Genomic DNA, 25,855 nt, shown 5'->3' on the forward strand with positions numbered 1-25,855 from the left:
ATGCTGGTGCTTTGGAGCCGTGGCCCCAGTTCTTGGAAGAGGAAGGAAGAGAAGATTGCACCCATTCACGAATTGCTGTATAAACCAACAGGTCCTTCAAAGTTCATCTAGAATTGCAGGAGTGTTTGCAATTAATTTGTCTGTGAAGTATTGGTGAGCACTTTCTACTCAACATTCACAAGAGGATTAACTTCAGCTATCATCTAGTTTTTAGACCTTTTGTTTAGCAGTAAATAGCTGAGGCTTAGGAGCTGCTGTGTTTATGACCTACTCACAATTTTAACTTGTAACTCTTAGGCACGTCCACCCCCCTGATCAAACTAACGGCTTTCGGTTGGCTGAATCTTCAAGTTGGCTCCTATTGAAAAAGAGATTCCTGGTTATGCAGGATTTTATTTCAGGGCCTAATCCTCTGGCTATAAACTCCTCCCAGCTGCTTGCCGAGCACTGAGCCCACTGCCTTCTCTGTCTAAAAATTTCCTGGTTCCTGCCAGCTTGCACCGCTGATCACCGCTTTGACCAGACTGGTACATCTCGTTGCTACAGAATTTTGGAAGCCCTTGGTTTTTCCTGCTGATTTGCTCTGACTCCTGTTTGATGCCTCCAAACTCTAGATTACCCTGTGTCTTTCTGCTTTTAACATCACCTTTCACTCTTTGAACAGAAGTTTTGACTAGCTGCAGTGTATGAGGTAGGGCCTGTGGTAGGGACTGAGAGTGTTACCATGAATGCTCCATCGAGGAGCTCAGAATGTAAGGGAGGAAATGGCTGGTAAATAGGCAATTATAATGCCATGGGATACCAGTACCAGCTGCCCTCGAGTCAATTCCAAATCATTATGACCCCCACGTGTGACAGGGTAGAACTATAGGGTTCTCAATGACTAATTTTTCAGCAGTAGATTGCCAGGCCTTTCTTCTGAGGTTCTTCTGGGTAGACTTGAACCACCAACCGTTCAGTTAGCAATATGTTGACCATTTGCACCACCCAGGGACTCCAATGCCATGGGATGAGGGTTGTGATATGTTAGTAGAGGATGTGAGAGTAGCACGTAGTGGGGATACCTAACCCTGCACCAGGATCGAGGGAAGCTTTCCTGAGGTCAGTGACATCTAAGCATTCTGAGCCAGACGAAAAAGAACGAAAGATGTCCCAGGTTATGAAAGTAATATCTATAAATACGCTGTGTCACCAGTCATGACTCCTTTAGGGAACTACAAACATTTAAGTACAGCGGCAGGGAATGTGGCAGAAACAAGGCTGGGAGGGAAGCCAGGGCTACAGGCCATGCTAAAGAGAGCGTGTTCACCCTGTAGGTGCTGGGGAGAGGGAAGCCAGGGCTACAGGCCATGCTGAAGACAGCGTGTTCACCCTGTAGGTGCTGGGGAGAGGGGAGCCAGGGCTACAGGCCATGCTGAAGACAGTGGGCTCACCCTGTAGATGATGAGGAGAGGGAAGCCAGGGCTACAGGCCATGCTGAAGACAGGGGGTTCACCCTGTAGGTGCTGGGGAGAGGGAAGCCAGGGCCACAGGCCATGCTGAAGACAGCGGGTTCACCCTGTAGGTGCTGGGGAGAGGGAAGCCAGGGCTACAGGCCATGCTGAAGACAGGGGGTTCACCCTGTAGGTGCTGGGGAGTCATCTAAGGTTTGTATGGTCAGATTCGTATTTTAGAAAGACCGGCACTGGGCTGGAGAAGCGCATTTAATCATTCAGCTATCTCCCTGAGACTGGCCCACACTCCTGCCTGCTGCACCTTATCCTTCTATGGCTGAGTCCATCTCCACACCTTTTCCCTTCAGGTCCTCAAACAAAATGAATGATCAGAAATCAATTTGAGACCTCTTAAAAAATACAAATTATCTGATCACAGTCACAGATCCAGACTCTCATGGAGATGGAGCCTGGGAATCTCTCTTTTGTAAAAGTTCCTCCAGGTGACTCTGAGGCAGCAGGACTATGAACCAGTGTTTGGGGATTAATGCAGGCTGTCGCTTACCGGGGTGACCAGCAGTGTGTCTGTGGAAAACAGCACCTATAGCAATTAGTTTTAAAATGCTGAAGGATCTCTCACAGCTGGTGGTGGAAACTGCGATGGGCCAATAGACACTGCTCATTGGTGCCTTCCCTCCCTTCAAGCTGCGCCCAGGGCGTGCGCCATACCTGTCAAACCCTGGGTAAACCTCCCAGCCACCTTCTTCTGGATGTGTTGATAAACATCAGCAGTGTTTTCAGCTTACAGAATTAGACTGAAGATGGCCGGAGTAAGTCTCACTCAAAATGTCTTCATTTCCACAGTGTATATGACTTCACTCCCAAGGCAAGAAAACTTTGTCCCCCACTTGCACTCTTCAAGAACTGCCTCCTAGTTCTTTGAATAACTTCTCTGAACCTTAACATGACCTTTTAGGCTCCATTATCCGGCCGATGGCTGACTGACTCTCCTCTCCGTCTCCTCTTTCCTTTACATTGGACCTGCTGCTAACAGTGGGGGTGGGGGCTGACGATTCATGCAATGTGCTCCCTAACTTCTATTTTCTCAGTTAAATTAAAGATAGGTGGGGAGTTGGGAACCTGTTTAGAGCAATAAAGATCTGAAAATTTTCTAAGGGGAATGGTACAGGACTTGACTTAGGAAGAGAAAAGGGGCTGTTGATCAGCCTCAAAGACCCCGCTGAGTTGAAGGTCATATTTATATCCACCAGACAATTCTGTTATCTCTTCCATAAGCTCAGAAACCCAGGAGGAGAGAAAATTGACAATCGTGTAAATCAGTGTCTGGATACTGGCAAAGCAGAAAGTCAAGAGAATGAAACGTACTAGTATAAAAGAAAATTTCTGGGATAGACCTAAAAAGAAGATTCCACCATTTTGTCCCAAAGCTCACAGATGGTAAAGGCAAGAGTACATTTGTTTTGCCCTATTTGATCTGTTCACCGTTTAATTTAATTCTCGTCTCTGGCTTGCCCACCAATGGTTCTAACCGTTGGACCATATAGCTGCTGGAAGTCAGTGGAGGTAAGGTGGGTGTGCTGGATGTAATTTTCCAACACAATAAATGAAGCTACCAAAGTTATGCTACATTTTATAATCATTCTCTTCCTTAGTTAGAGTTAAGACTGGAAAACTTGATTTTTATGGAGATAGTGTACCCGTTCTTTACTGCATTTGATTCTTTGCATTTCATAGAAGACTCAACATGTATAACAAAGCACACGTGTTTCTCAACATGAAGAAATTGGAGACAACAGCAGTTACATTTAAACATACTGACAATAACAATTGAATTATATTTTTGTTTTTAAAAGGTTTCAATTATTTTTAATTAAACCCATGCCATAAATTAATCCAGCTGCTTCAATTTTCAGGTTTATCATTTCCCTGTCCATTTCCTTTGCTACTTCTCTTCCCACTGTACACTCATATTAATCAAGGAAACGGGCAGCAGCAACGAAGCAAGCAGTGTTGGAAGCCAATGGCTACAATTAAATTATTGGTGACATTTGCTTATATGTTCAAGGCTGAAATTTCAGGGGTACATTTTCTCCTGAAAGGACACACTTTCTCAACACTGAAACCCAGAGTTCTGTTATCAAATTACATCTACATTACATCACTGGGTAATGATACTGACCCAAAATAGAAAGTGAAATCATCTACTTTTTCTGCCAAGAGAAAGGCTAAAGCCAAAATTCAGTAATGGTCTTGTTTTCCTACGATTATTTAGACTAGTGCCCTCTTAACTGAAGGGATGTTTTTATCCAAGAGAAGTGGTTATCCCGAAGGTAGCTGCTGGGAGGGCAGGGGAAGGGGAGAAGGTGAAGAGGTTTGAGGCTTCCCTCACCCATCCTGGACCACTATATAATGCATATCTTCAGGAACCAAGGCAGTTTAGAATTTGTGCGCGTTGCTCCCTTCTCTGTCTTTGTGCCACTTGTACAGTTTAGGTGTATTCAAGCGCTTAAAGCATTTTTCTCTGATGTTTCACTGGCCTCTTGTTTCAGAAAATCCAGTGTGCGTGTACTTGTATCGTTCACGAAAACTTGTACACCAGCGATCATTTCCAGACATGCAGGGCATCCTTTCTCTCCATCCCCCTCACAGTTACAAGGGCACCATGAAGGAAAGCACCTTGGTCACCAGGCACCAGTGCGCAGTCCAGCAGGCCATTCCCAGCGCAGGCTAGGGGTGTCCATTGCTGTGCAGGGCGAACATCCACACCGGGATGCAATGCTCGGGAAAACCCTCCTGCTTCTCCTGGCCCGACACGACCAGCCCACTCTTCCTAATGAGGCTCTGGAGGATGTCCATGTCCCGAGTCACGCTGCTGTCAGAGAGGTCGAAGACACAGCCCTCCAGCGCCACATTGTCCTTCAGTATGATGACACCGTTTTCTTTCAGGCCATCTCGGCACCGGGACAGAAATGCAAGAAGGTCCTTATCTGTCAGGTACCCTACATGTGGGGCCAGGTAGGTGGAGAGACAGGGTGAAATCGTGGGTAGAGAGGGAGGTGAGTAGGAAAGAACACAGGGCTAAGAATCAGGAGGAATAATCGAGACCATTCATTCACTCATTCATGAATTATTTAATAGCCGGCGTTGTTTTAGTTCGAATGTCAATAAGAAGATACTTCTTTTAGGGGGCTCAGTCTCCCATCTATAAAATAGGTATTATACTGTATGGATTGCCTACCTCACAGGCATGAGATTAAATTATTGCCCACCCTATGGGATGCCCCTTCCGTGTCCCCAGAAGACCCAGCCCTATCCTCATTCTTCTCTGCCTTCTGTACACACGTGTACACACACACACACACACACACACACCCAGACCAATATCTAATTCACTGCTGTCTCATTTCCTGGGAATTAACATTTTTGGGCCCCATTTTTAATTTTTTCAGGGATTTAGGTTTCATCTAGGATTTAGATTGATTCGAGGCACTCCCTTTCTAAGGGTGGAAATTGCCCGGCTTGTACAGAGGAATTTGGGAGAAACATCTGGACAATCAGAGCTTTTTAAGAGCTTACGTGATACTTAAGGTTAACTGCTCTAAGCACAACTGCAGCTAAATCTCCCTTTCAGTTCTCTCTCCCGTTCCAGGAATCCTCAAATTAGCCCCATGCATTGTTTTGTCCTGCTGGGAAGGGAGAAGGGCAGATGCAATGCCAGGGAGAACTAACCGGAGACCCACTGAATCCAGATGACATCATATCTCCTGACTGGGGGCGTGAATTCCTGCAGGCTGTAGCAGTGGTAACTTTCTACCTTGTCCCCTTTGACTTGCAGGTAATTCTGAGCTTCCAGGAGGAAAGGCTCCATCATGTCCACGAGTTCCACACTGCTGAAAACCGGCAGTAAGACATGCTTGCTGACCCTTCCAATCCCAGAGCCGCAGTCCAAGGCACAGTCTGTTCCAGCTTTCCCCGGCCCCTGCAGAAAGGGACCTTGTGGAATACTCCAAGTACAGATACCCAGCCTGCACCCTGGCCACTCCAATTAACTTTTAAATCAACTTTACTGAGGTCAGTTTCCACACAATGAGATACACCATCTTAAGTGTACAATTCAATGAGTTTCGACAAATGTGAACACGGTGTTATCACTAATATAATCAAGGTATGAAATCAAACCCGTTGTCCTCAAGTCGATTCCAACTCATAGCGACCCTATACGACAGAGTAGAACTTCCCATAGGGTTTCCCAGGAGCCCCTGGTGGATCTGAACTGCCAAACTTTTGGTTAGCCGCAGTAGCACTTAACCACTATACCACCAGGCTTTCCATTCAAGGTATATCAAACCAAACCCACTGCTGTTGAGTCGATTCCGACTCATAGCGACCCTATAGGACAGAGTAGAACTGCCCGATAGAGTTTCCAAGGAGCGCCTAGTGGATTCGAACTGCTGACCTCTTGGTTAGCAGCTGTAGCACTTAACCACTACGCCAACAGGGTAAAGGATTCAATTACCTGTTTCGAAATCTCCAATCATTCCCAGTTTTACATTATTTTCTCCATATATAGATCTTTAAAAGAATTGAAAAATACAATTTTTAAAAGTAAAATCTTAGGTTTGAAAACTTGGTAATTTTCTCCCACAAAAAATGGGCCATCAACAGCCCTATGAAGATAAGAGCTTTGGTGACCATGAATCTGTGTTGAACCCACAGCTAAATGGACCTACTCTGTAGGTTATAACTATGAAAAAAAAAAAAAAAGAGTAATGATAGACTTTCTGAGTTTTAAAATTACTTTGAAAATCATTCAGTGGAAACATTTTAATGCATAGTGGATGACTGAAATTATAATTTTTCAAAAACTGATTTTAGAGACACTGAACGATCTACTCTTCTTGTGTGGATGGTAAATTTTAGAACCTGAGCTGAGGGAATGCTAACTGCCCCATTCTCAGGTCAAGGTTTTATTTCAAACCCAGCCCTCATGGCACACAGAACTTTCTTAGTGAGTAAAGATTGGTTCCAGCAAAGTCTTCTTTCGTGCTAAAAATCTATTTTTGCTTTTGTCCCAGAAACACTACATGATTTACTGGGCACAAAATCCTTAAAACTGATTTTTTATTTTAAAGTAGGTCTGTGCGTTACATTAACGGGTAGGGAGGGGGAAGAGGAGATGAATCAGCCAAGGGAAACTTTGTCAAACTTGCTTCTATAGAGTAAAATACTTTCTGATTTATGAAGATTCAGCTGGTCTAAATTATTTGGTCATAGTTGGGATGGCTGCTGAATAGGTTTTGTGCTAGAAATTACAGTAAAAAGATGCTTGAAGTTGCCAATCAAGATATTAAGGAGAAAGCCTGCTCTTGATTCTCAGGAACTGAAGATTAAAAAAACACATTGGGCTACAGATTAAAGGTGAAGTATGAGCTCAGGGAAACATCAGAAAAGCTGCTTTCCAGTCCACCGAAAGAGCCTTCCTTACGGCCAGAAAGGTAAAATGGACACAGAAAGTAAAGCAGTTGTAGCTTCAAGTAGAATAATAATAATTTACTAAGTACTTCTATGTGCCAAGATCTTTACATCCATAATAACTATTATAATCAAAACAACTCTACAAGGCAATGATTATTAGCTCCATTTGGAGATGAAGAAATTCAGGTTTCCAGTATCACACAGCTAATGACAGAGCTGGAGCCCTGGTGGCGCAGTGGTTAAGTGTTTGGCTGCTAACCAAAAGGTCAACTGTTTGAATCCACCAGCCGCTCCGTTGAAACTCTTGGGCAGTTCTCCTCTGTCCTACAGGGTCACTCAGCGTAAGTCAGAATGGACTCGGTGCAGTGGGTTTTAATGACAGAGCCAGGATTTGAACACAGGACTGTTTGAACTCAAAGCCAAGTCTACATTAGGGGTGTTACCTCCAGGGACAACTCCGATTCACTGGAAGTATATACGTCTAATATTGAAGTGTTGAAGCTCAGCAGGAAAGAGGTCTGTGATTAATGAGTGATGTCTGCCTTGGCTACGGGAAGGGGGAGCAATGGTAACTTGTGCCATGTGTTTGCCATTCCTACTAACACTATGCTGCCACCCTCATTCATTCAAGTACATAATTTAAACTAAGCCAGTTCAGAAAAAGGCTTAGGCTAAAGGGTTATGTTGTAAAGACAGTAAAAAAAAAAAAAAGCATAAGTAAAAAAAAAAAGCATAGCCTAAGTAAATATATAACATAAACAAGATTGGAGGAAAGTATAGGGAAATTATTTTAAGCTACTAGAAACGATTTTGCTAGAAATACGTGTGCTCAATTAGAGATTCTCACTGCAAATTTGTCTTATCATTTTACCTTTACCAGTTGTGCTGAGTCAGCTCCAACTCATGGCCACTCCCTGTGTGAGAGAAGAAATGTGCTATACAAGGCTCTCTTCTTTTTTTTTTTTTTTAACTTTGTTGTTGCTGAGAATATATAAAGCAAAAGATGCACCAATTCAACAGTTTCTATACGTACTATTTAATGATATTGATTACATTCTTGAAGTTATGCACCCATTCTCACCCTCCTATTCTGAGTTGTTCCTCCCCCATTAACATAAATTCACTGCTATCTAATCTTTCAAGTTGCTGTTATCAATTTCATCCCATATTAAAAACAAAAACCTACTGCTGTCGAGTTGATTCTGACTCATAGCGACACTACAGGACAGAGTAGAACTGCGCCATAGGGCTTCCTAGGAGCGACTGGTGGATTCAAACTGCCGACATTTTGGTTAGCAACCACTGTGGCAGCAGGGCTCCATATAGATAGTTCTTAAAAGAGCATAATGCTCGAGGCAGATGTTTTTTACTAGTTAAGCTAAACTATTTTTTGGCTTTAAGAAGACTTCAGAGGATATTTTTTGGTTTAAGGTTTAAAGATTATCTCAGGATAATAGTTTCAGGGATTCATCCAACCTTATGGCTCCAGGAAGTCTGGAGTCCATGAGAATTTGAAATCCTATTCTGCATTTTCCCCCTTTTGATCAAAATTATTCTATAGAATCTTTGATCAAAATGTCCAGTAATGATAGCCAGGCACCATCCAGTTTTTCTAATCTCATGACAAAGGAGGCAGTTGTTCATGGAGGCAATTAGCCACACATCTACATAGGGCCTTGAGTGGGTGATTTTTTGGAATTAGGTCTCTAAGCCATTCTTCTAAAGCTCCTCCGGGTAGACCTCAACTTCCAACCTTCTGGTTAGCAGCTGAGTAAGTCAACCATTTGCACTACCCATTACTACTTTCTCATCATTGCTTTCCCCTAAGAGCCTCTGTCAGGCAAGTTGCTCTCATTTTTGCAGCAAGTGGTCTTAGCAGTAGAGCCGTGGGAGAATAAAACAAGGAGATCTCAGAGATCCAAACCAGAGGAGCTCAAGGTTATAACCCCTAAACTCCTTTTTCTCAATAAACAGACAAATGTGGAGCTGCTCTGGTTAAAATGAGACCAGGCTTCACCCACTCAGCCTTCCCATAATTCTCCCGGAAGCCCTTGAGCAAAACCCTACAGAACCACAAACCAAAGTTTTTAAATCACTCAAGTCTAATTCTCCTGCCTTTTCAGATAAGGAAATAGAATTCCCTTGAAAATTCTCCCTCTCTGATTTGTACTTTTCACCAATTTAGTTGTGTGATATTTGACTATAGATATTTTTGAAACAGTGGCCATTTACAAATACTAAAGGTGCCTCAAACCCTATGGTGTCTAAGCTCTGCCTCTAGTTCCTCTACTCCATTTCCCTCTGCGTGGTTGTCCCCCTTCCCCACCGCCCCCCCCCCCCAATCTTCTGGCACCAAAGCTCTTTCTCTGTCTCTCATTCACACGCAGCTACTCTGAGAAGGGATATTTAAAGACTGACCCCAGTGACACCATCTCCTGCCTCAAGGACATTATGGTTGTGATTGTATTGAAATCTGATGCCCTTCATGAATGTGACCAGAACTGCACACCATGTGTGATTTAAAAAAAAAAAAGTTTATTCTCATTTTAATTTATTATCTTCTTACATACTCATTCACGTAAAATAGTTAAAAGACTCTTAGAAATTTCATTTCCATCTTTACTCTGTCTATATACATTGTTTTAAAGAACATTATTTTGAGTTCATCCAGTGGAGTCTAAAACTGCAATGAAAGTGCTTCATGACATCATATCATAATCATGAAACGTAACAAGTTAGACCCAGATTTTTTAGTCATCCAATCTCTGAGAAAGGTTAAAAAAAAAAACCATCAAATACTGACTACTTTTTATGTCACTACTTTCTCTCACTGTTGTTCTTAGTTGCCATGGTGTCGATTTGGACTCCTGGAGACCCCATGTGTACAGGGTAGAACTGCTCCGTAGGGTTTTCAAGGCTGCCATCTTTCCGAAGCAGGTTGCTAGGCCTGTCTTCTGAGGTGCTTCTGGGTGAGTTCAAACCACGAACCTTTCAGTTAGTAGTCGAGTGCTTAACTGTTTGCACCACTCAGGGACTTCCTTACCTCCACTAAAAAAAAAAAAAAATTTTTTTTTTTTTTTTTTTTCTCCACTAGGAAGCTGAAATTGAGAAGTTATCAGCTATGCCATTGACATCATCTTGGTACCATTTGTTTCTTTGCTAAAGTAAACGCATTTGCAACAACTTTAAACACCGTTTCCCATTGTCCCATGTCACTAAGTGTTGAAAGGAATGCAAAAGTTTAAACAATCTGCCTTTTCCCAGTTGACATAAGAATAAATCATGTCAGATACTCATATTCCCTAGCTCCTTGTACTTGACCTGAATACTAATTTAGCAGGTTATTAAGGTCAAATTACCAAAATATCATTCCTTAAAAAGGACTGTGGTGTTTGTGCTTATTTAGAGGTCACAGCTTCACAGTGAGCCTTGTCCACTAAAACAACTCCAAACACTTGTTTGAAAAGAACATGCTGCCCCTTTTCCAACTTAAATATGCAAGGACAAGGCTGTTTCCTTTCCCAGGTCTGTGGGAGTCCATATGGGCTCTGTCTGACCCGCATCCCTGCGGTCAGCTTCCATTCCACTGGGAGTGACAAGACAGCTGAATTACTACGCTTCTGAAATGCTAATCGATCAGAGCCAGCCTCACCATGAGGCAAGCCGGAGGGATCGCTCTGCGCCAGACTGGAGGAGAGCTGAAGTCGATGGTCCACCCCCTCCCCGCAAAAAAAAGAAAAGCAGGGATTTTTCTGCTACATGAGACAAATGGAAAAAAGTCAGTCATGGTTAAGAGCAAGGAGTTTGGTGTCACACAGAGCTGGCTGGGCCTAAGTCCCAGCTCTGTCTTTTACCAGCTGTGTGACCTTGACAACTTATTTACCTCTTCAAGCCTCATCTCCAAAACTGTGAAAACAAGGCTAATAACAGTACTTAGAAAACAAGATAAATGTTTCTAAAGTGTTTAGCAAAGTGACTGGCCGTCTCGGAATAGGCATGCAGTGAATTTGTCAGTAACACTGATTTAGAAATAGTCATGGTAAACGACCTACACGTACAAACAGCCATGGCCATCATCTCTACACTCCAAGTCCTTTATGGTGTAGATGAAGTCCAGAAACTTGTGCTCCAGCGGGTGCCCTATCTGATCCATCTTCTCTGCTCTGATCCATCTTCTCTGCTGCCAGCCTCTGGGCTCAGGTACATGGCGAACCAGGGAGGCTGAATGTGAAGCAGTCCTCAGCTCCACACGAGGTGTGTTCTTAGTATTATGCTTCTAAGGAGGTTGACAGCCTAGCCCCTTCCCCAATAATGTATCTTTTGTCAGAATAAAATTAGCTCTAAAGTCCAAACAAATGAATTGGAACAAAACCTGTTTGCCAATTAGAACTTTACATCTTCAGTAGGTCTGACAGCAGTTTTGTTGTGTGTGTTAAGGCTATTTTTAACAACTAAATGAAGTGCTTCAAAATATACTAAACACATTATATTAAACCCTGTTATTGCTACTAGTAGCACTATATTAGACTTGGGGGCACTTAAGTACGCTATGAGTCGGAATCGACTCGACGGCACTGGGTTTGGTTTTTTTCTTTTTTAAGTACACTAAAAGCGAGCGCTTGACATGTATCATCTCGTTTGATCCTCACGTTCTCCTATGAAGTTAAGTAACACGCCCAAGGTCGCTCACACGTTACATGGTGGAACTCTTGAGCCCGAGGTTTTGGCCTCTACACTATACTATCTTTGTCTACGTGGCATGAAAGGAAAAAAAGTGGGAGTTCTCCCAGCCAAAAAGGGATCATATTCTTCTTAAGTCCCTTTTAAAAAAAAATAAATTAAGATCAAGGTAAATTCTAAACTATGTATAAAATTACATAAAGGGATCCTACTGTGCTTATTTTTAAACCAAACATCAGCATGCATTTCCTTACTAGACTAATTTTCATTGCAGAGAATCAATAAATAATCCCAAGATCACAGATAGCATGATCCTTCGTCAGTCATCTGGGTGTCAACTGTTCATCTGTGAGACTCTAAAAGAAATGTCTTCTTAATCCCCAAAGTGCAATATCAGTACTGCGAGTGAGTGTGAGATTAGTTGGTCATAGGAAGGCAAAATGCCAAGTGGGATAAATCAACAGTGGCCTATCCTTTCTGAACACCTTAAAGCAGGCTTTCAGGCTACATGCACCCTTGGCTGAGCCATATGACTTTAACCTGACTTAAGTGACAATGACACAGAAATATGTGAACTCAATGTTTGCAAGGACTTTGCATCCTTATCAAGCTGCAGTTGGATAACTCACCCCAACAAATTTCCTAAGAAATTCCTGAGAGGCCTGGACATCTGGGTTTGAGAGTTCAATAAAACTTCCCATCATACCCTCTTCTGTGGCCGGTACTTCTTGGTAGAAAAGTTTAGCTCTGGCATAGAACTGCATTTCACCGTCGATAACTTGGCTTGTCAAAGCATACAGTTTCACTGCAAATGAAATATTATTAACATTTATTAATATTCATACGTCAGAACAAGCTCAGTCTTAGCTCGCATTGAATTTCCTGCTAGAAGTCCGTAAGTTGTGCTATGGAGAAAAGAGCATTGGGTTTGAAATCATAACTAACTTGCTATGTAATCTTGGGAAAACTTCCTAACTCCTTTGGTTTTCAAGGATCACATCTATAAATCACAATTATGTGTCAGTTCTACCATTTAATAACTGTATAGTTTAATAAACCTGTAGTTTATCATTGCAGAATACAAAGTTTAATGCTTTTCGCTACAATGGAATAAAGAACACCAACGATTTGATGAGATTTATCTTCAAGCTTCAAATATTTTATGAGAATTTTCTCATTAATCCTTATTTTTAATTACAAGCTAGACTGGGGTAGATATTTTTTCATCTCTTCCTCAAGAAACACATACCCAAATATCTCTTTGTACTAACTTCACAAAAATGTACTTGAGCTCTATCTTCTGTAAATAAAATAATAAAGAGAGTATTATGGACTGAATTGTGTCCTTCCAAAATATATGTTGGAATCCTAACCCCTATAGCTGTGGAGGAGCCCTGGTGGTACAGTGGTTAGGTGCTACAGCTGCTAACCAAAAGGTCAGCAGTTTGAATCTCCAGCTGCTCCTTGGAAACCCAATGGGGCAGTTCTACTCTGTCCTATAGGGTCACTATGAGTCAGAATCTACTTGATGGCAATGAGTTGAAGCCTTGGTGGCACACTGGTTAAGAGCTACAGCTGCTAAGCAGAAAGTCAGCAGTTCGAATCCACCAGATGCTCCTTTGAAACCCTATAAGGCAGTTCTACTCCGTCCTGTAGTGTCGCTATGAGACAACAATGTTTTTGTTTGTTTGTTTTTATAGCTGTGGATGTAATCCTGTTTGGAAATAGGGTTTTCTTGTCATGTTAATGAGACCATACCAGTGTAGAGTGTGTCCTAAATCAAAGCCTAATAATCACTTCTGAGTTCTAAAAAGAGCAAATTAGACCCAGATGGGAACATATACTGGTGTAGACAGATGCCGTGGGAGGGTCACCAAGAGCCAAGTAAGCACTGAGGCAACCAACAAAGAAGGAACTGACATGGTCTAGACCCTTATATGGACTTTTAGCCTTCAGACTGTGAGAAAATGAACTTCTGTAATTAAAGTCAACCACTTGCAGTATTTGTGTTGCAGCAGTACTAGGTAACTACTACAAAGAGAAAAGAGCCCTGGTGACACAATGGTTAAGCACTTGGCTACTAACCCAAAGGTCAACAGTTTGAACTCACCAGCTGCTCTGTGGGAGAAAAGACCTGGTGACCTGCTCCCATAAGGATTACAGTCTAGGAAATTCTATGGGGCAGTTCTACTCTGTCCTATGTGATCACAATGAGTTGGAATCGATGGCACAAAACAACAAAACAAAGAGATAATATTTATTGAGCAGCTATTTTGTACCAGGTAGTGTACTAGGTATATTCACAAATAGTATGTCATTTCATTATTTCAGAAACCCAATGAATAAGGAAGACTGAAGAAGAATAATTGCCTTTGAGTTCTGGTGTTGGTGAAGAATATTGAGTATACCATGGACTGCCAGAAGAACGAACAAATCTATCTTGGAAGAAGTACAGCCAGAATGCTCCTTAGAAGCGAGGATGACAAGACTACATCTCACATACTTTGGACATGTTATCAGGAGGGACCAGTCCCTGGAGAAGGACACCATACTTGGTAAAGTGGAAGGTCAGCAAAAAAGAGGAAGACCCTGGATGAGGTGGATTGACACAGTGGCTATGACAATGGCCTCAAGCGTAGCAACAATTATGAGGATGGTGCAGGACAGGGCAGTGTTTCATTTTGTTATGCATAGGGTCAGTATGGGTATGAACTAACTCAACAGCACCTAATAGAAACACTGACATATTGTTTTAGGACATTTCCGTTTACAAAACTTGTGTTCCAACTTCTGAGGAGTAAATAAAAGAATGCATTTAAATATGTTCTGTAAACCAAAAGGTATGATTCAGATAAAAATATTTTCATTAGAGAACATTCAGGGGGAAAGATAGAAAGTGAAGGAAGGGAAGGAACATCTGGTTCAAGGTCAAATACCGAACACATGCATTTGTCTTCCCTCTCTCCCTGAAAATTATCATAATAGGCTAAATGCGTAACAGTGAAAAAAATGAGAGACGATTACCAATGGATTTGTGATTTCAACAAACTTCTGGAAGACAAAAAGAAGCATATGGAACAAAGGTGAAGAAGCTGCATGCTAGAATACTTCCAGGAGGCAGTTACTTTCCACACTCAGAGCCAACAGGTAGAAGTGTAGGAATGAGAACAGGGGCCAAAAACTAAGAGAGTTAATCAAAAGTCTGTCTACAGAACAACCAACTGAGGGTAAAATTACCCTCCTTGGGTAAAAAAAAAAAAAAAAGCAGCGGACAATACAGTAGTAATCCTAGCTAGGTGAGAGGGAGAGGAGTTTCTTCTCTGAGAAATTTAAACAAAGTGTCTGAGGAGAATTATAGAAGGGTCAATGTTGGGATCCCAGAAAACCACTCCTTCTGGCATATAGAGGACTCCAAGCCCCTCAACTGCTCATACTCATCAGAGCCTGGTAAGGTCTACCTGCATATGTGGAGCTTCTTGTCATCCTTTTTTGCTCAGAAGAAAGGTACACAACAGAGGAAACTTTCTCATTACCTAGAATCATTGGCTCTTTCCTTCATTTCTTAATATGGACAAACAATTATCTTCAAACACATGAGGGGAAAACAGCAGCCTGAAAGAAAAAATTCAAGGTAAACAATCAAAACTGACCCCTAAGGAAATAGAAATAATTCAGAAGATGGGTGAGAATTTAAAACAAAACAAAACAGAACTCATATATCCTTAGAGAGATATAAGTACTAATGAATTCATAAATCAAAGGTAAAATGCCAAGAAAATAATAATTAAAAGAATAAGGAAGCATTCTTAGAAATTAAAGGTATGATTATCAGAAACTTTGGAATAAAGTTAAGTGAATTTACAAAAACATAAAACAAAAAAAGGTAGATATGGAAAATAAGAGTGAAAGGACTAAAACTTTGGAGAGTTAATTCAAGAGGTGCAACATTAAGCTAACTAAAGGATTCAAAGAGGAAGAGATGAGAAAAAGGGGTGAAAAATTATTAAAGAAATAATAGAAGAAAATTTCTCAGAGCTGAAAAGGAACTGTAAGATCAACAAGTGTTGAGCAGCATGCATTAAAAAATAAATAAAAGCCACGCTTACACATATCCTTAGGAAATTACAAAACACAAGCGCAATGAGAAGATTTTAAAGTCCTTTAGAGGAGGAAAGGAAGTGTTTGACCTTTAAATAGGGTTGTCAGATTTAACAAATAAAAATAGATATTTAAAGAATAACTTATTAGTGTGAGTATTATGCTGTCATCGTTGTCAGATGTTGTTGAGTCAGTCCCAACTCATAGCGACCCTATGTACAACAGAATGAAACACTGCCTGGTCCTGCACCATCCTCACAATCGTTGTTATGTTTGAGCCCATTGTTGCAGCCACTGTGGCAATCCACCTAAATAAGGACCTTCCTCTTTTTCACTGACTCTCTAGTTTACCAAGCATAATGTCTTTCTCCAGGGACTGGTCTCTCTTTACAACACGTCCAAAGTACACAAGACAAATTCTCGCCATTCTTGCTTCCAAGGAGCACTCTGGCTGTATTTCTTCCAAGACAAACTTGTTCATTCTTCTGGCAGTCCACCGTACATTCAATATTCTTGGCCAACACCATAATTCAAAGGCATCAATTCTTCTTCATTGTGTTCTTTATTCTTTGTCCAGCTTTCAAACTCATATAACACAACTGAAAATATGGCTTGGATCAGGCACACCTTATGCTCAAAGCGTCAACTTTGCTTTGCAGCACTTTAAAGAGGTCTTTTGCCGAAGATTTGCCCAATGAAATGCATCTTTTGATTTTTGACTGCTGCTTCCATTGTGTTGATTGTGGATCCAAGTTAAATGAAAGCTATGACAAAGTCAATCTTTTGTCCATTTATCATGATGTTGCTTATTGGTTCAGTTGTGAGGATTTTGTTTTCTTTATGTTGAGGCGTAAACCATACTGAAGGCTGTAGTCTGATTTTCCTCAGTAAGTACTTCAAGTCCTCTTTGCTTTCAGCAAGCAAGGTTGTGTCATCTGCATATCGCAGGTTGTTATTGAGTCTTCCTCCAATCCTGATGCCATGTTCTTCTTCATATAGTCCAGGCTTCTCAGATTATTTGCTCAGCAAACAGTTTGAATAAGTATGGTGAAAGGATGCATCTCTGATGCACTCTTTTGTGATTATAAACCATGAAGTATTCCCTTTCTCTGTTCAAATGACTACCTTTTGATCTACATACAGGTTCCACATGAGCACAATTAAGTGTTCTGGAATTCCCATTCTTTGTAACGTTATCCGTAATTTGTTGTGATCCACACAGTCAAATGCCTTTGCATAGTCAATAAAACACAGGTAAACATCTTTCTGGTATTCTTTGCTTTCAGCGAAGGTACTTGTGACATCAGATTCCTCGTTCCACATCCTCTTCTGAATCCAGCTTGAATTTCTGGCAGTTCCCTGTAGATGTACTGCTGCAACCTCTTGAACTATCTTCAGCAAAATTTTACTTGTGATATTTATGGTATTGTTTGATAATTTCTACATTCTATTAGATCACTTTTCTTTGGGACGGGCACAAATATGGATCTCTTTCAGTCATTTGGCCAGGTAGCTGTTGTCCAAATTTCTTGGCATAGAGAGTGAGCAGCTCCAGCACTGCATCTATTTGTTGAGCCTTGTTTTTCACCAATACCTCCAGTGCAGCTTGGACTTCTTCCTCCCCTATCATTGGTTCTTTATCATATGATATCTCCTGAAATGGCTGAACGTTGACCAATTATTTTTGGCATACGGACTATGTATTCCATCTATCTGCTTTTCTTGCATCTTTCAAGATTTTTCCCATAGAATCCTTCAAAATTGCAACTCGAGGCTTGATTACTTCAGTTCTTTCAGCTTGAGTAATGCTAAGCATGTTGTTCCTTTTTGGTTTTCTAACTCCAGGTCTTTGCACATTTCATTATAATATTTGACTTTGTCTTCTAGGACCGCCCTTTGAAATCTTCTGTTCAACTGTTTTACGTCATCATTTCCATTTGCTTTAGCTACTCTACATTCAAGAGCAAGTTTCAGAGTCTGTACTGACATCCATTTTGGTCTTTTCTTTCTTTCCTGTCTTTTCAATGAACTTTTGCTTTCTTCCTGTATGATGTCCTTGATGTGGTCCCATAACTCATGTGGTCTTCAGTCATTACTGTTCAATTTGTCACATTTGTTCTTGAGATGGTCTCCAAATTCAGATGGGATATGCTCAAGGTCATTTTTTAGTTCTCTAGCTTTCTTCACCTTCAGTTTGAACTTGCATATGAGCAATTGATGGTCTGTTCCACAGTCGGCCCCTGGCCTCGTTCTGACAGGTGATACTGAGTTTTCTACAGTCCTCTTCAATAGACGTAGTGAATTTGATTCCTGTGTTTTCCATCGGATGAGGTCCAGGTGTGTAGCTGCTGTTTATGTTGTTTAAAAACGGTATTTGCTAAAGGGCATCTATACAAAGCCAACAGCCAACATCACCCTAAATGGAGAGAGCCTGAAAGCATTTCCCTTGAGAACGGGAACCAGACAAGGATGCCCTTTATCACCGCTCTTATTCAACATTGTGCTAGAAGTCCTAGCCAGAGCAATTAGGCTAGACAAAGAAATAAAGGGCATCCGGATTGGCAAGGAGGAAGTAAAATTATCTCTGTTTGCAGATGACATGATCTTATACACAGAAAACCCCAAGGAATCCTTCATAAAACTACTGAAACTAATAGAAGAGTTTGGCAGTCTCAGGTTATAAGGTAAACATACAAAAATCACTTAGATTCCTCTACATCAACAAAAAGAACACCGAAGAGGAAATAACCAAATCAATACCATTCACAGTAGCCCCCAAGAAGATAAAATACTTAAAAATAAATCTTACCAAAGATGTAAAAGACTTATACAAAGAAAACTACAAAGCACTACTACAAGAAATTAAAAAGGACATACTTAAGTGGAAAAACATACCTTGCTCATGGATAGGAAGACTTAACATAGTAAAAATGTCTATTCTACCAAAAGCCATCTATACATACAATGCACTGCCGATCCAAATTCCAATGTCATTTTTTAAGGTGATAGAGAAACAAATCACCAACTTCATATGGAAGGGAAAGAAGCCTCGGATAAGCAAAGCATTACTGAAAAAGAAGAAGAAAGTGGGAGGCCTCACTCTACCTGATTTCAGAACCTATTATACAGCCACCGTAGTCAAAACAGCCTGGTACTGGTACAACAACAGACACATAGACCAGTGGAACAGAACTGAGAACCCAGATATAAATCCATCCACATATGAGCAGCTGATATTTGACAAAGGCCCAGTGTCAGTTAATTGGGGAAAAGATAGTCTTTTTAACAAATGGTGCTGGCATAACTGGATATCCATTTGCAAAAGAATCAAACAGGACCCATACCTCACACCATGCACAAAAACTAACTCCAAGTGGATCAAAGACCTAAACACAAAGACTAAAACGATAAAGATCATGGAAGAAAAAATAGGGACAACCTTAGGAGCCCTAATACAAGGCATAAACAGAATACAAAACATTCCCAATAATGACAAAGAGAAACCAGATAACTGGGAGCTCCTAAAAATCAAACACCTATGCTCATCTAAAGACTTCACCAAAAGAGTAAAAAGACCACCTACAGATTGGGAAAGAATTTTCAGCTATGACATCTCCGACCAGCGCCTGATCTCTAAAATCTATATGATTCTGTCAAAACTCAGTCACAAAAAGACAAACAACCCAATCAAGAAGTGGGCGAAGGATATGAACACACACTTCACTGAAGAAGATATTCAGGCAGCGAACAGACACATGAGAAAATGCTCACGATCATTAGCCATTAGAGAAATGCTAATTAAAACTACGATGAGATTCCATCTCACTCCAACAAGGCTGGCATTAATCCAAAAAACACAAAATAATAAATGTTGAAGAGGCTGCGGAGAGATTGGAACTCTTATACACTGCTGGTGGGAATGTAAAATGTTACAACCACTTTGGAAATCTATCTGGCGTTATCCTAAACAGTTAGAAATGGAACTACCATACAACCCAGAAATCCCACTCCTCGGAATATACCCTAGAGAAATAAGATCCTTCACACAAACAGATATATGCACACCCATGTTTATTGCAGCTCTGTTTACAATAGCAAAAAGCTGGAAGCAACCAAGGTGTCCATCAACGGATGAATGGTTAAATAAATCATGGTATATTCACACAATGGAATACTACGCATCGATAAAGAACAGTGACGAATCTGTGAAACATTTCATAACATGAAGGAACCTGGAAGGCATTATGCTGAGCAAAATTAGTCAGAGGCAAAAGGACAAATATTGTATAAGACCACTATTATAAGATCTTGAGAAATAGTATAAACTGAGAAGAACATATACTTTTGTGGTTACGAGGGGGGGAGGGAGGGAGAGGGGGAGAGGGTTTTTTACTGATTAATTAGTAGATAAGAACTGCTTAAGTGAAGGGAAGGACAATACTCAATACAGGGAAGGTCAGCTCAACTGGACTGGACCAAGAGCAAAGAAGTTTCCAGGATAAACTGAATGCTTCAAAGGTCAGTGGAGCAAGGGCGGGGGTTTGGGGACCATGATTTAAGGGGACTTCTAAGTCAATTGGCAAGATGATTCTATTATGAAAACATTCTGCATCACACTTTGAAATGTGGCATCTGGGGTCTTAAATGCTAACAAGCGGCCATCTAAGATGCATCAATTGGTCTCAACCCACCTGGAGCAAAGGAAAATGAAGAACACCAAGGTCACACGATAACTAAGAGCCCAAGAGACAGAAAGGGCCACATGAACCAGAGACCTACATCATCCTGAGACCAGAAGAACTAGTTGGTGCCCGGCCACAATCGATGACTGCCCTGACAGGGAACACAACAGAGAACCCCTGAGGGAGCAGATCAGTGGGATGCAGACCCCAAATTCTCACAAAAAGACCATACTTAATGGTCTCACTGAGACTAGAGGAATCCCGGCGGTCATGGTCCCCAAACCTTCTGTTGGCCCAGGACAGGAACCATTCCCAAAGACAACTCATCAGACATGAAAGGGACTGGACAGTGGGTAGGAGAGAGATGCTGATGAAGAGTGAGCTAATTATATCAGGTGGACACTTGAGACCGTGTTGGCATCTCCTGTCTGGAGGGGGGATGGGAGGATAGAGAGAGTTGGAAGCTGGCAAAATTGTCACAAAAGGAGAGACTGGAAGGGCTGACTCATTAGGGGGAGAGCAAGTGGGAGTACGGAGTAAGGTGTATATAAACTTATATGTGACAATTTGACCTGATTTGTAAACGTTCACTTGAAGCTCAATAAAATTTAATAAAAAAAAATGGTATTTGCAGTGAATAAGTCATTGGTTTTGCAAAATTCTATCATGTGATCTCCAGTGCCATTTCTATCACCAATGCCATATTTTCCAAATACTATTCTGCAACTACTGTTCTGGAGGCTAACACACTATACGTATACTATACGCTATAGTATAAGTACACTTGGGGACATACTTATGCTAATAAATTACTCAGAGTTTATCTGAAATTCAAATTTAATTGGGCACTCTATATTTTATCTGGTAACCCTACCTTCAAAAAACTAGAACCAGGCTTATATCACAGATCTCGTCAACAAGACTAGAAAACAATTGTACTGCCTTCAGCATTCTGAGGGAAAATTATTTTGAATCTAAAATTCAATGCCCAGGAAAACTGTCAATCAAATTTTAAGGATAAAATCATGATCCTTTCAAAGAAGAAAGGACTTAGAATATTTACCTCCCATGGATTCACTCTTCAGAGTATCTTGAAGCTACATTCCAGCCCAATGAGAGTTAAAATAAAGAGAAGATGTGGGATGAAAGTAACCCAGGGATCCAATAAAGATGACAGCTATTTATCAGATCTAGAAAGAAATTAGTTTTTATTACAACAGAAGACACAGGCTTCAAATAACTCAAGGGATGGCATGAAATGGATTCCAGGCAATACAGAGAGTAGATAAAAAGCAAAGAGTAATTAGAGATATTCTAAAGAAGGTATTTTTCAGTGTTTTTTTTTTTTATCTCAACCACCAAAAATAATAGTTTGAAAGCTCAGGAAAAACATAAAATGGTACAAAAATGATACAATCAGAAAATAAAGCAACCAAAACATGACATAATTTTGAGTAGCAGGAATATAAAAAAAAAGAAAATCCATTCAATCTTAATGAGGAAAATTTAATTTTCAGGTAACACTGAGATTGTGATATTGGACTAGTGTGCTACTTGGCTCTGAAGGGAACACAATTACATAGTCCCAAATTTTCATTCTAAAAGTTAAAAATCCAGTGAGCACCACTTTTATTATTATAACTATGTTCTATCTATGGAGTTATATTAGCATTTCCAACTTGCAGACCTTGGAGCCAATCTTTTGAGCCTGAAGAATCATGAATTTGCTGAAAATGATATATGAATCAGTTTCCATGTACATCACTTTCTGAAGACTAACAGCATTGTATACTATATCTTCCATAGGTATTAACTATATATGTAGATTTTTAATAAAACTACAATTTTTTTAAAGTATTAATAAATATACAGAAGCTTTTTGCCATTTTACACTCAAATTAGCTACTGGTTGAGAAAACACAGCCTTAAAAGAATGGTCCTCATGTTCAAAAACTTTGGCAGCCACTGATCCAACAAGCGTTGAGCAGCATGGATAAGTGCTGTGTCACAGCAAAACCAAGCCAAACCCGTTGCCATTGAGTCAATTCTGACTCATAGCAACCCTATAGGACAGAGAAGAACTGCCCCATAGGTTCCCAAGGAATGGCTGGTGGATTTGAACTGCTGACTTTTTTTGGTTGGCAGCCGAGCTCTTAATCACTATGCCACCACAGCAGGTTGTTCAATGAATGCTTATAAATTCTACAGGGGATGACAAATATCAGGCATCACTATTCCAAGAACATGATTAGTCCAAATTCTTCTGGATACCTCAGAAAACCAGGCTAGGAAATCACAGCTTCCAGAGCCTGCCCAGCAGTTGAATGCTGCTCTGGACTCACTGGTAAGCCACAGCCCAGTACTTTCCTTGATCCAACCAAAGCAGCAAACCAGCCACACTCATCATCACCTTCTTAAGTCAACTAGTTGGTGGAGTCTATTAAAACCCTTAATCTGGAAATGAGAATGGTCCATTATGCCAGCAACATTTAGACCACAAGTGAATGCGAAGCTCAGCAGGGGTCAAAAATCAATAGGTGGGCTTTTATGGTTATGGGCTTGAGTTCTCATTTTCACCTAATTGACAGGAGTATTTCACTACAAAGATATATGAGGTGTCATGGCCAGCCCCAGGTTCTCCTCTGCTGATAGCTCCTGCTATGTTGAAAGTTGACTCGGATAATGGCCAGTCTGTACCTTTATACTTCAGAAATAGATCTAGTAGCTTGTTCTTGTAGGACTGTAATATCTCTGTGAAACCTGGAGTAGTCTAAAACAGTCTACTAATTCTTGATATAATATGGTTCTTATTTCTTGACCAACATTATGATCTGAACTCTCAAGGATCTTCCAAGTGTTTACCTGTTACAAAAAAGAAAAAAAAAAAGTAGAGTACAAATTCATTTATCCTGAAGACCTTGTGGAGTTTCTCAGAGAGGTAAATATCTAAGAGACTGTACACTAAGAGACAAGCCATCCATGATTCAGTTATTAAGCACTAGCAGGACACTCAGTGATTATAATCTAGCAAGGGAAATGTAAGCCATACTTCGATGCATGACCAATGAATGGTACCAACAACCATTGCCTTGGTGGATCAGCAGATGCCTGCAAGCAGAAGCAATTAGGGAAAGATTCCAAAAAGACCTTGGCCATGAAGGATGCCTTTGATTTTGGTTAGCAAAAAGTGAGGGGAAAAGAATTTCAGATGGTGTGGGTCATCTGGATAAAATGCAGCATTTTAAAATGGCTTCTTCTAGACATTCTTGCAGGAAGTAAAAGCATTTTGTTGCTCAAGTACTCAGTGCAAAAAAAATGGAGTTTACCTTGAGGTGATGTCATATTTGATCGTCTTTGCTGTCTTTTGATATAAAAAATTGTGAAAAACAGAATAATTACTCAAAATGTTAATGTTGTTATTGTTAGTTGCTTACTTCCAAGGCATCTCTGGATGGGTCTGAACCAACTTTTCGGTTAGCAGTCAAGCACTTAACCATTTGCGCCACCAGGGACTCCTCAAAATCTTAATGTTGTTATTGTTGTTAGGTGCTGTCAAGTTGGTTCCGACTCATAGCGACCCTTTTTCACTGACTCTCTACTTTACCAAGCATGATACCTACGCCAGGGACTGGCCCCTCCTGGTAACATGTCCAAAGTCCATGAGACTAAGTCTCATCATTTCCAAGGAGCAATCTGGCTATACTTCTTCGAGGACAGATTTGTTCATTCTTCTGGCAGTCCATGGTATATTCAATATACTTTACCAACACCATAATTTAAAAGCATCAATTCTTCTTCAGTCGTCCCATTCACTGCTCAGCTTTCACACGCATGAGGCAAATAAAAATACTATGGATTGAGTCAGACACACCTTAGTCCTCAAAGTGACATTTTTGCTTTTTAACACTTTAAAGAGGTCTTTTGCAGCAGATTTGTCCAATGCAATACATCCTCTGACTTCTTGACTGCTGCTTCCGTGAGTGTTGATTGCGGATCCAAGTAACATGAAATCCTTGGCAACATTAATTTTTCTCACTTTATCATGATGTTGCTTACTGGGCCAGTTGTGAGGACTTTATATTGTGCCAGTTCCCTGTCAATGTGCTGCTGCAATCATTTCTGAAGGATCTTCAGCAAAACTTTACTTGCGTGTGATATTAATGATATTGTTCAATAATTTCTGCATTCTAATGGATCACCTCTCTTTGGAACGGACACGAATATCTCTTCCAGTCGGTTGGCCAGGTAGCTGTCTTCCAAATTTCTTCACAAAGATGAGTGTTCCATTTATTTGTTGGAACATCTCAGTTGGTGTTCCGTCAATTCCTGGAGACTTGTTTTTTGCCAGTGCCTTCAGTGTAGCTTCGACTTCTTCCTTCAATACCATCAGTTCTGGATCATATGCTACCTCCTGAAATGGATGGATGTCAATCGATTCTTTTTGGTCCAGTGACTATGTATATTCCTTCCATCTTCTTTTGATGTTTCCTGCATCGTTCAATACTTTGCTCATAGAATTCTTCACTATTGCAACTCCAGGCTTGCATTTTTCTTCAGTTATTTCAGCTTCAGAAATGCCGAGTGTTATTTCCTTTTACTTTTTTAACTACAGGTCTTTGTACATTTCTTTCTTTCTTTTTTTAATAGTTTTTTTTTGTTGTTGTTGTACTTTAGATGAAGTTTACAGAACACATGGGCTTTTCATTAAACAGTACACATATTGTTTTATGACAATGGTTAACAACCCCACAACGTGTCAGCAGTCTCCCTTCTCGACCTTGGGTTCCCTATTACCAGCTTTCCTTTCCCCTCCTGCCTTCTAGTCCTTGTCCTTGGGCTGCTGTACCCCTTTAGTCTCGTCTTGTTTTATGGGCCTGTCTAATCTTTGGCTGAGCTAAAAGAGTGACTTCACCACTGAGCTAAAAGAGTGTCCAGGGGACATACTTTCAGGGTTTCTCCAGTCTCTGTCAGGCCACTAAAAAAAAAAGAGTGACTTCACCACTGAGCTAAAAGAGTGTCCAGGGGACATACTTTCAGGGTTTCTCCAGTCTCTGTCAGGCCACTAAGTCTGGCCTTTTTTGGTGAGTTAGAATTTTGTTCTACATTTTTCTCCAGCTCCTTCCAGGACTCTCTGTTGTGATCCCTGTCAGAGCAGTCAGTGGTGGTAGCTGGGCACCATCTAGTTGCACCGAACTCAGTCTGGTGGAGGCCGTGGTAGTTGTGGTCCATTAGTCCTTTGGATTAATTTTTCCCTTCTATCTTCAGTTTTCATCATTCTTTCTTGCTCCCGAAGGGATGAGACCATTGGAGTATCCTAGATGGCCACTCACAGGCTGTTAAGACCCCAGACGCTACTCACCAAAGTAGAGTATAGAGCATTTTCTTTATAAACTATGTTATGCCAATTGAGCTAGATGTTCCCAGAGACCACGGTCCCCACATCCCTCAGCTCAGCAATTCAGTCCC

General features: G+C 40.9%; 1 protein-coding gene across 1 annotated transcript in view; it reads right to left on the reverse strand.

The window, feature by feature from the left end:
- Nucleotides 1-4,181: 4,181 nt before the first annotated feature.
- Nucleotides 4,182-25,855, reverse strand: part of NTMT2 (N-terminal Xaa-Pro-Lys N-methyltransferase 2) — a 29,127-nt gene continuing 7,453 nt past the window's right edge. Inside the window, exons 2-4 of the mRNA XM_049875726.1 lie at nucleotides 12,239-12,414; nucleotides 5,184-5,433; nucleotides 4,182-4,453 (exon numbers count right to left, since the gene is read on the reverse strand). Coding sequence (XP_049731683.1) covers nucleotides 4,182-4,453; nucleotides 5,184-5,433; nucleotides 12,239-12,414 — 698 coding nt within the window. The remainder of the gene's footprint in view (nucleotides 4,454-5,183; nucleotides 5,434-12,238; nucleotides 12,415-25,855) is intronic.

This window comes from Elephas maximus, chromosome 3, assembly GCF_024166365.1.
Source record: "Elephas maximus indicus isolate mEleMax1 chromosome 3, mEleMax1 primary haplotype, whole genome shotgun sequence".
Classification (NCBI taxonomy): domain Eukaryota; kingdom Metazoa; phylum Chordata; class Mammalia; order Proboscidea; family Elephantidae; genus Elephas; species Elephas maximus.